General features: G+C 31.3%; 1 protein-coding gene across 2 annotated transcripts; it reads right to left on the bottom strand.

Annotated features, from left to right (window-relative positions):
• Nucleotides 1-1005: 1005 nt before the first annotated feature.
• LOC141686905 (homeobox-leucine zipper protein ROC7-like) lies at nt 1006-7246 on the bottom strand. 2 transcript variants are annotated; one of them, XM_074492004.1, is made up of 9 exons: nt 7115-7246; nt 5265-5645; nt 4748-4858; nt 4373-4591; nt 3989-4157; nt 2820-3067; nt 1887-2012; nt 1516-1807; nt 1006-1299 (listed from the first exon to the last, which is right to left on the bottom strand). In XM_074492004.1, the coding sequence occupies exons 2-9, from the start codon at nt 5601-5603 to the stop codon at nt 1259-1261; spliced, it is 1545 nt and encodes a 514-aa protein (XP_074348105.1). In that variant the 5' UTR covers nt 5604-5645; nt 7115-7246; the 3' UTR covers nt 1006-1258. The 2 variants fall into 2 exon arrangements, with proteins under 2 accessions (XP_074348105.1, XP_074348106.1); XM_074492005.1 differs by having other exon boundaries at nt 7083-7196.
• Between the last annotated feature and the right edge of the window lie 4453 nt (nt 7247-11699).

The following is an 11699-nucleotide window of genomic DNA, read 5'->3' as shown; positions in this document are numbered from 1 at the left end:
AACCATTTATTATAAAGAACTCTAATTTCTCTCTATTCTTTTTTTTCAAGGAGTAAGTTTGTGCCCAAACTGAACTCCACTGACAAGCTATGAATGATGTGCATGTTGTTGCGCCTTCTTTAGAAGCCGGGAATGGTTTGTCAGTTGCAACTGAGAGACACAGTTAATGGAAACTACAGTATCCAATTATATGCAACCTAATTACGAGTTCGACGCATGTAGTTCATCCATTATAATTGATATCGTGGTTAACTTTCGGGCTCTGATTGATAAACAAACCTCGGTCATCAACAATGACATGAATTTCCCCAATGACTCTTTGTTCAACACGTGGGAACAAATAATGTCGAGCAATCAGTCAGTACCTTTATTCCAGAATGTTTTTTTTTATGATATAGTGAAGGGAATGTAGAGCGTGTATATCTTAAAGATATGCGCTGATCGATCATAGAGGTAAAATGTTACACTAGCGAAGCCCTCTGGCTTGAATGTTGTTGCTGCTACTGTCACTGGGTGGTCATGCCTATTTTAGGCCACAAATTAAATTATGTATATGACGATAATTATTAATGACATCTGTGTGCGATTTTTCCTTAGAAGTGTTTTTTTTTCTTTTGGATTTTGCTCTTAAGAAGTTTTGAGAAGCCATTTTTCCTCGCTCTCAAAAACTCTAGACTGTAACTCAGAATCCAAACTCGTGTGCTAACAACGTCCCTCTCGGGTTAAATAATATCTATATAAAACGGTATACATTTTGTATTTATCTTTTCCTTATCCTTTCTATGATAATGCATATTAGTAGAAAAAGGTGAGACATGCGGCAATGGATATTAACTCACAGCAAAATTGCACCTTTTAATTTTGAACAATTTGGTTTCGTTCTAAACTCACATGCAAACGTATCAATAATTATTTGAATTGTACAATAAAAAGAGCTCCTAAATGAACCTGAATTTTTAATAATGGATCAATAGTAAACCTCTTCGCATAGTGGGAGTAAAAAATTTTATAATCAAGCAACTGACAGACAACAATTTACAGAATCTATCTCGGTATTATAAGCCAAAAACTTCAGAAGTTTCCTTATATCGTTACTGATGACTTTTTCACAGAGGAGTGCATTATGTACCTATACAGCATGAAAAGTCTGCAGGTTCTTTTACATGTATAAACCGATTCAAAATGAATACAATGTTTCAGAATCATATCAAAAGGAAGTTATAAACTTGTAGAACTCCTATTAAGCAAGCTATAAGAATTATTCACTGTCGCCCGTCTCAGCACTCAGCAGCAAATCATCTAAGTTCAAAAATTCAACAAAAAGTTATGGTGAAACCAATAGAATAAAGTCATAAGAAAATTATATCTTATATTGAAGATAACCCAAATTAATTAATAGATATATTACTTGACAATGCACAAACCTAAAATTAAGATACTATATATGAGATTCTGAGTTACTAATACTGACCACAATTTACATTTTAAAAAAAAGTTTAAGTTGGGAGAACTTACCCAATTCTCTCTGCAAGTCCTGAATCATGCAAGTAATGGCAAATTTCATAGGCTGGATGGCATCGTTCTCAGTTTTAAACACATCAACTGGTTGCCACACAGCAATGGTTACCAGCGAGGATTGGAAGTTGGTATTTTCAGGTAATATGGAAAAACCAGCAGGCTGTAGTATTCCATCTCCCTCTGAACCAAAAAAAAGACTGGAATAAACATCTCTTTTGGTCATTGGTGCTGCTATAACATAGCTACATAAATCATCCTTTGAAGCTTCTTGAAGTAGATATTCATTTTCCTGAAAATCAAGTCACCAAAGAATTTAGCAAATTTAAAAGCAAATGTAAAATGAAGAATATCAAATGATAAATAAATACATCTGGTTTCTCTGAGAACTCATTCCCGCTTCTCTTTAGTAGAGTAATATGATTACTGTCTGATTCATAGTTTATCAGCTCTTCTCGTTCCCTGAAACTCAGTGGTAGAAACAGTTCCATTGGCCACTGCATAAAGTGGTGGATTAAACATTCACATAGTAAAATAGAAGACAAATCACAAATGTTAACTGACTGGTCAACAACAGTGAAATTGTAATTGTTGCCCTGCCAAATTTTGTTTCTACTATACTTGCAATTCCAAATATTCTCTGACATTCGATGACAATTAGTACCTCACATATTGAGGTTATACATTTTGTCACCGAATGTCTAATTCCAGAAATGTAAGGACTTGTATAAACAGCATAGAGAAGAAACTAAGTTATCCCAGGACATTGTACCATAAAAAAACAAGATAAAAACACTTATGCATACAATTTAATCCACTAAAGACAACAAGCCCCATTAATACATTTAAGATATAATATATACTCCCTCCGTTTCAAATTACGTGTCCACTTATATAATATCACACATATTAAGAAATGTGAAAGTTAATAGGAAAAAGTTGTATTAATTGCATTTAACGAATATAATATGTGGTATATGGTTAATCTTGGAAATATAAATTTGATATATGCGTAATAGAGTTGATTTTGAAATCATAAACTTATATTAGAGGTTGAAGTGAACAACTAATTTGAAACAAATTTTTTTCTCCAAAATGGACATGTAATTTGAAACGGAGGTAGTACCTCTTTAGCATTTATTCCTAGAGAGTAATGAGTGGTGGTGCTGGTATGACTGTTATGAAATTGATGAAATTTTCTTATATTGCTGTTAACTGTATAGTCACAACACTTCTTGCAAACAAAAAATATATGTAAATAGGACTTTGTTCCTGAAACAGAAAGAGTATGTTATGACATGTACCTGTATCTCTACAAGATGACTTGTAAGGAAATTATAAGCTTCAGATGGGGTTGTATTGAGTTGGAAGGTAGTCACAGCAATGTAAGAGTGTGTGCCAGGAACGTTAACAGTATCATCTCTACTTCTCATAACCCTGATATTGTCATCATTCGACAATGTAACCCATTTTTTGTCATCAGGAGTTACATTAACAATGTCTAGAAAAACCATCTTCATCTTCACAGTCAAAGTCAGCAATAGATTCTGAGCTGCAGATCCCAATCAAAAGTACTAAGATTTTGAGCAGGTGCTATAGAACAGCACGACAAAGAAGAAAGCATACAGGGTTCTGTCTATCTGAATATATACATCATGCTACGATTTATAATTACATGTGTAGAAAAGTTTGTCATTTGTTTGTACAAATTTATATCTATATATTTCAAACCAGTGTTATGATAAAACGGACACAATTTAATATTTCAAAATAACATTGATGTGAACTACCAAACTTTATGAATCACAATTCTAAATCATCTCTATAATGTAGTTGAAGATAAACATTAACTGAAAACTCGAGTGTCGCCGGTAACAAAATATAAAAAACAGTTCTAAACTCAACTCTAATGAGCTTAGGAGTTGGAAAATTGCAACAGTTCTAGTTCTGACAATGTTAATTAGTGTCCTGGTATATCAGAGAAGTCTGACAAGAAGAAGTCAGATCCAAATAAAGAACGAAGTAACGGAGTACAATCTATATATTCAGCAAGAAACCTAGGGCCCAATCACTTTAAATTTTAAAAACGTGCAATGCTACTTATTAAATAAGTATGTGCGATACAATTTGCTTATAGAGAAACATAATGTCGCTTCAGAGTAGAAATGTAAAGACATTCCATAAGACTAAGCCAGTGGAACAGATTTACCTCCTCCATTTTATATTTCCAATCTGATTAGCTTAGAAGGAATCACCAAACACAGTTCTATTGCTCATTTTCAGAAGTAACTGTAGCTTCTATGCAGTGTGTATGTGTGTGAGTTTGTAAACATATATATATATATGTGTGTGTGTGTGTGTGTGTGTGTGTGTGTCCATAAGAAACACATTAAGAACTTCAGTAAATAGTGCAAGCCTTCTGTAGGAATCATAAGAAATCTTGTAATCAAGGTGTAACATCACATGTCCTTACCATTCACATTTATCTTATTGCTAGTGAAACTGCTTTGACTTCGCTTAAACCACCATATCAATGTGCTCAGCCAACGGTTTGCGGACATTCCCCCTTTCGAGTTTATCAGAGCAGAATTATCATCTTGCAGATTGATTGCAGGTGATTGTACATTTTCGACCCAAAAAACCTTGACAAGTCAACATCAAAATCAAATTGGCATGTAGATTTTAGAGAAGGTAATGTCCAAGGTGATCATACTTTAACAAATACTGTAATATCAAATAACTCTTCTACAAAAGTAAATATCCGTTTTCACTTCCTGACTAGATGCATAAGGGATTAAATATTCGAGCAACAAATATTTACTTGCATTTTCAATAAAATAAAAAAAAGAATTACTACCATGCAGTCTTTGGAGCAGTCATTTGACCTTTCGACTATCACCCCTGATCGACGCTTCCATAAATTCTGTCCCATTGAACCATCAGGGCTATGCATGAAATAATCTGTTGATATGTCAAACATGACCCACGTATTCGCATTAACCTCCTTTACAAATCTATAGAAATTGAAATTCTGTCTCTGAACCAAGGGTGTTGGCAGCTGGAAATCTGCATTTATCTGTTAAACCAAAAATAAGTGCTACGCTTTAAGAAGTGAGGACAGGAGTATACCTACAATATCATTTGAAATATCTTGCATGCTAACATATATAACCTTTACCAGAGATGATAAGAACTCATCAAAAATGTTAAAAGGTTCATACATCATAATTACCATAAAAATCTCTTTAATTCTTTTATCAGCCTTCATCTGCTGAAAGATATGAGGCGGAACATTAGAAGATACAAGCTGCACAATGGGGAACAGAGACAAAGCCCATAATTTCTGGGAAAAAAATAACATGATGTTAAAAAATAAATAAGGACAACGATAATATGTAAAACGTACACTTTGCACTATCAGAGATTTTCAGATACAGTGCATGGTTTGTTATGTGGAGCATAGCATAAATGCTATTTGGCTTTCTTTCTTGAGCACATCTACATTCCAAATTCATTTCACAATAATTAGTTAACAACTACAACTTGTAGAGCCAATTTCTTGCATCGAATTCTAGTTGCTCTACAGTAGTTCCGAAAACAAAAAATCAAATACTGAAAACTCCTAAATAAAGCAAGTAAGCAGTTACTATTTGTATTTGCTGAAGAATCTAAATATTCACATTGCTCTACTAGTTAATAACCTTTAACCTTGCAGTGGTGCATGCATCTTAACATTAAACTTGTCTCACCGTATCTAACATCATACAAAGCAAAACATCTGCAGCAACAGGAACACTTCTGCTAATGCTAGAATTTTCAGTTTCCGTCTTAGCTGAAGGGAGGCTATCAAAAACATGTTGAATTGCCTCTCCTGATTGCTTAGTAGAAGGGAAACATTTCAAGGCTGACTTGAAGTTTTCATAAGCTGTCCAATTGACATCCTTTGCTTTCTTGGGTAACTCGATAGTCTTAGTGTCCTCAGTGATGTCCATCAAACTAGATGGCTTCTGGGTTTCTTTTCCGTCGGCAGGATCCATATCAGTGTCAGCAGAAAAATTCCGGTTTTTATCTCTATTTGCAGAATCCATGTCGGTGTCAGCAGAGAAATTAAGTGTAAATCTCTAAAGTTTCTGCAACAGAAAAGCCAAATGAAACTTGATAGAAGATTTTTAAAGCTAAAAACAATCAGTATCTTAGTTATGTAGAGATTTCCTGTTAACTCATTACTTGCTAGATGTTACAAACTTTTCTCTAATTTATAGCTATTGGTAACATAGTAATTACAACAAAAAAGATGCCTGACATACTAATACATGAAATGATGTTCATGAACACACAGATACACAAAATTCTGCCTATCAATATAAATAGTTAAGTATTGGCAAGTTCTGTAAATATTATTCTCAACATGCAAATCTTGTTAGAATAACAGTATGATGCGGCATAAACTACATGAAAACCTTGTAATTCAAATTAGGAGCATTCTTTTACTTATCAATACAGATTGCTCGTGTGACACATATCATATTGTCAAACTACAATAACATTTAATAAAAGAAGAAGACGCGTGAGCGCGCGCACACACAGCGAGAGATAGTAAGTAAGTGTTTTGGTGAGCGTTACAAGTTAACTTCAATAATATTCAGCTAAATAAAATTCTTATCAGTAGAGTAGGTATGCAACCATAATTTTATCAACATAAATAAGAAAAAGCATGTCACAAGCTTCAATACAATGTAAATTACAGCTGAGATAAGTAACACGCTGATTAAAACATAGAATCATAAATTTACACCAAACTGATTTAAATATATTATGAACTAAAGTCTATGGAATACAGCAAATTCATCGAAAAAATAGACACTGTAAAGAAGGTAAACACATTATGAAGACTGCACACTGATTGTAAATTCCTCATGATCTATGTTTAGAAATAACAACAGAGAGAAAGACACTGCAGAAACTGTTGATAGCAAAATACAATAAAACGAGGCAGTAATTCGTTTTCCACTCCAATAAATTCAGTGACACAGATATTTACATGTTATACATATTCAAAATCTCATGTAATCTAACTTTTTATCTCGAATCGACTATGATCTATTCACAAATACTACATAATCATAACAGAGCCTCTAATAAACACAGTGCCCATACAATATGACCTAGTTCGACGAAAACTTACTATGGATGTTAAAATACCGATTCGACTCTTTCAAATCATTCAGAGATCACACGGATATCTAAATTTTACACATATTCAAAAACTCATATAATTAAACTTCTCATCTCGAATCAACTGCAATATATTCACAAATACTACATAATCATCATCATAGAGCATCTAATAAACGCACCTACCTATACAATATGACCTAATTCAACGAGAACTTGTGATTTATGTTAAAATACTGATTCGCCTCTTTATGTTCAATGAGTAAGTATTACAAACTAAAAGTTACACTTCCGTACAATATACACAAACATTTAAACAATAATATGCATCAAAATGATAAAAAAACAGCTAGAAAATTGAAACTAAGATGAATGATGAAATTTCACCGTACTTGTAAAAAAACGAGAAAACATACTGATTCACCTTTTTTTTTGTGATTCAGGGATTATACACTAAAATGAACTCCAGAGATCGTAATAGATAACAGATAAATGAGAGAGAGAGAGAGAGAGACTGGGATGAAGAACAGAGAGTCGGGGAAGAAATGGAAAATACAAAGTACCTGTTGGCGGGAAAAAAGAGGCAGGATTGCTGTGAATATGAAATGTTGGGATTTGGACCACCACATTGTTTCATATCCTGTTTCATTTTAATTTTCTCTTGACTTTTCTACGTATTTCAAGATATTTTGATCGCATAGTAAAAATTATTATTTTTAAAAATTTTACTTTTGTAAATAAAATTTTAAGTTATATATTTTTATTTAGAAAAAAATAATTATAAAAATAATTATTTTAAATATGCGATCAAAATACTTCGAAATGAGTGCAGAAAAGTCAAACGACTATTAAAATGAAACAGAGGGAGTATATAGGACCACATGAAAATTTTCTTACTGTTATTAATCTAAATAAATTAAATTATTTTCATTTATTTAGGAATTATAAAAAAAATGAAAATTAGAAAGGGAAAAACTGTACTATTTATCATGTTAGTATTTTTGTTAGATATAAGGGCCGATTTTTTAAAAATCACTAATAACTAAAAAATTAAAAAATTATTAAAAATTATTTTATTTTAAAGAAAATAATCATAAACATAAAATATATTAGTATTATTTTAACTGATTAATTCCAATTTAGGACCCTGGACAGCAGTAGTACTCGCACCGGGAGTTACTTTGTTGTGCTTTTGAAAATGGCGGTGTGAATTCAAGGACTTTTGGGATGCCAATAAATGCTTGCCTCTGAATTTTGTAATGATTGATACGACCGGAAGACCTCTATCTGCTATCTGCAGTGTATGTATTTTACCAGTTTTTAGTTTTTACTGTTACCACTTTTTTCTTGCAAAATTATTGAAAATATATCATTTTTTAAAAGTTAGTTCAAAATAAATGATCATTTAAAAAATTCAATGTATAGATTTGTTAAGTTTCATTTTCAATTAAATGATCCGTAACATTTACAACTCAAATTGTAATAATGTTTGTATTTTTCGAAAAATATTTGTATTAATGCTGATTCATTTTTAAGGTTTTGAAATTGGAAGGTCAGTGGCCACTGCAGAGTCTCACAGTCATGGTACAAACATGGCAACTTCTGTAAACTTGTAGTACTGATTACTGAAATGTCAGAGAGATGTGTTTCAGCTTCGTTTTCACACTGACACTGGTTAACAACCCCTGGTTAACAATTTGTAACATTTATAGTAGAAGGTTGGCTATAGGTAGAGCCCGCCAAACGAGCGGTTTGGCTCGGCTCACTGAAAATTCGCATGACTCGTCTCGTTCCGTGCCGGTTCAATATTCGGCACTAACCGGGTATCCACACAAGCCGAACACGAATTGTAAAATGTGAAATCGGAACCGGCCCGGAACCGCTCGCCAAAACCGCACCTGAATAATTATTTATAAAACGGTTATTCGGCCGGCCAATTCGCAGTTATTCGGCCCGCCTAATCGCTGTAACTCGCTGTTATTATACCACTGGTTAATACACACAGTTCTATCTATTACTTGTGTATGTATCCAAATCTTTAATCCTCCTCCTTGAACACGCACTAAAACACACAGTAACAGTAGTATTCGGAAGTTTTCTCCGTTAGATGATTATGTTTTTTTTGTGGTGGTGTCCTTTCAGATGAATGAAGGGAAATAAAGCCGTAAAAATCCAATTATATTTTTTTTTATGTTGAGAAAAAATAAAATCCAAAGCTGTAACTAATTTGAAAAACTAACTTTGTTTTTTTTAAAAAAAAATTGTTTTGATTATTTTATCAAATAAAAATAAGAAAAAAGGTAGGTTTGAACAAATTCTGTTTAATTATTTGCAATGTCTGTTTGTACGAAGTAAAAAAAGAAAACAAAAAACAAAAAACAAAAAAATAAAAGGTGGGAGGATTGGATTAATCAGTTGACTTTTGTGTCAAATAAAGGAAGCCTGCGATTATTCGCGGTTATTCGTTTAATCGTTTATTTGTTTTATTCGTTCGACTTCCCCGAATCGCCAGACTCGCCGGAACCGTTAAAATCGCTCAATTCGCGGACCGTTCACGGCTTAACATATTATCAAATCGGCACGGCACGACACGGTTCGTGCAGCTTTACGGGTCGTTCACGAGTTCATTGGCTGTTGAACCGAACCGCCGGAAATTCGGCCCGGCACGGTCGGTCCGACCGTTTGGCCGGCTCTAGCTATAGGTCTCTTGGAATTTAATTAAGCAACGGTATGAGTTCGGGGTTCTTATAGTGAGCTTCAGAGGAATATACCAATTACTTTTGCTGTTTTTTTTATATGGGAGTTTGACTTTCTTTCACACAATTTTAAAGTTTTTGTTCTTTGATCGCATACATAAAATAATATTTTTTAAAATTTTCTTTTGATAAATTAAAGTTTTAGTTATATATTTTTATTCATGAAAAGAAAAAATTAAAAATTATTATTCTAACTATACGGTCAAAGCACTTAGAAGTGTGTGCACAAAGGTCAAACGTCATTAATAACCTTTATTAATAAGCGAAACCTCCTTTCAAGTGTTACTTGGTTTCACTTATTTTTTGGTATCACCACCTTTTGATTTCACTTTTAATTATTCATGTTATAACTCTAACTCTAATTGTATTATTATTATCCTTTTTGATTCCTATATGACTTATAATTATATATATATATATATATATATTATTTTTACCCGTTTTTCCTTATTAATAAATTTTTTAAGTGATACTTTGTTTTCACTTATTCTTTGGTTCTATCACCTTTTGTTTTTTTTATTTTTATGATTCATGGTGTAACTCTAAGTGTAATATATATCTATACTATATTATAATAGACGAAACATTAAAAGTTTGGCAGTCGGTCGGTCGGTACTTGCTGAAATTATTTAATTACACTTAATTATTCTAATTCTAATTATTGGGTCGATCAATTCTAATTCTAATTGATATTGAAGTCAACTTCATCTATCGATTTACCAATTTCAATTCTATGTTATAACGAACTCTATATCATTATAATATATATTAAATTCAACTTATTCTACCAATTTATATTTTAATTCATATCGAGTTCTATATTATTTTACTTCGGGCTAAATTAAATTTAAGCAAACTAAATATAATTATTCAGATTTAGTTGATACATCATGTGATTCGGGGTAAGATAAAATAACAATACCATCAATCCTCCTAATAAAATTATACTAATCAATTTGGATAAACAAAATAATATATGTTATTTATCCAGTATAAAAAAATAAATTATACAATTGATTCAGACTAACATAAAACTAAAATGAAAATACAATTCGACCAACAAAAATAGAATAATATATACTAATTATTGAGTCTAAAATAAAATTATCTTATTGATCCAGACTTTTAAAAAATTAAAATTAAACTAAAAATAATTAATTTGATTTGATCGGTGTATTGGACATCGAGCTAAAATAAAATAATGTAAACCACTTACCTGAGATAAATCAAATTTTTATTAGACTAAGTAAAATTCGTATCCTATTGATGTGAACTAAAAAATCAAATTTTAATTAAAACATAATTTTTTTAAAGAAAAATAAACATAAAATTATCAATAAAACTATATTGTTCAATCAATAATTTTAATTTTTTCAAATATTTTTTATAGAGTTATAGTTAATCGATTAAGTAATCATTATGCTAAATTAATATTTTTTAAGGTCCCAACATAATGGAGACATTATATTTTTATCCTCAATAAAATAATAATTTTGTTATAATAATATTGCCCGTACCAATGATATCACTTTAAATAAGTTTAGATGTTCCAAAAAGTTTTAAACATATACGTCTACTAATATAATTATCATGAAGTCATATCATTTAAAGTTCTAAATGAACAAAATTAAGAATTGAATCAAAATATTTTTTTTAAAAATTATATAATATTAAAAAAAAAATCTATTTGATTCGTGTATCGCACGAGTTTTAAACTAGTATTTATTAATAAGTGAAACCTCTTTTCAAGTGGTAGTTTGTTTCACTTATTTTTTGGTACCACCATTTAGTCACTCATGTAATAACTCTAACTCTAATCGTATTATTATTATCCTTTTTATTCCTATATGACTTATAATTATATATATATATATTAGTTTTACCCGTTTTTCTTTATTAATAAAATTTTTAAGTGATACTTTGTTTTCACTTATTCTTTGGTTCTATCACCTTTGTTTTTTTGTTTTTTTCTTTTTATGATTCATGATGTAACTCTAAGTGTAATATTGTTAGATATATTTGATAATGTCATGACTAATATATTTTATGTTTAGCTTTCAGATCTTACTTGAACAGGATAAATCAGTACTTAACTGTTGATCAATACTTATATTGGAAGTCAGGACTTAAGGATATCAGTACTTATGTTATCAGGAGATAATCATCAGAAGATAGATATCAGAACTTAAGTGTTGAAGGACGATCAGATAAGGACAGTAGCTGATTAAAGGAAAGAAGATCAAGATAAACATA

Source organism: Apium graveolens, chromosome 9 (genome assembly GCF_009905375.1).
Source record: "Apium graveolens cultivar Ventura chromosome 9, ASM990537v1, whole genome shotgun sequence".
Classification (NCBI taxonomy): domain Eukaryota; kingdom Viridiplantae; phylum Streptophyta; class Magnoliopsida; order Apiales; family Apiaceae; genus Apium; species Apium graveolens.
The sequence above is the reverse complement of the archived record's forward strand: the minus strand, read 5'-3'. Positions and strand labels throughout refer to the sequence as shown.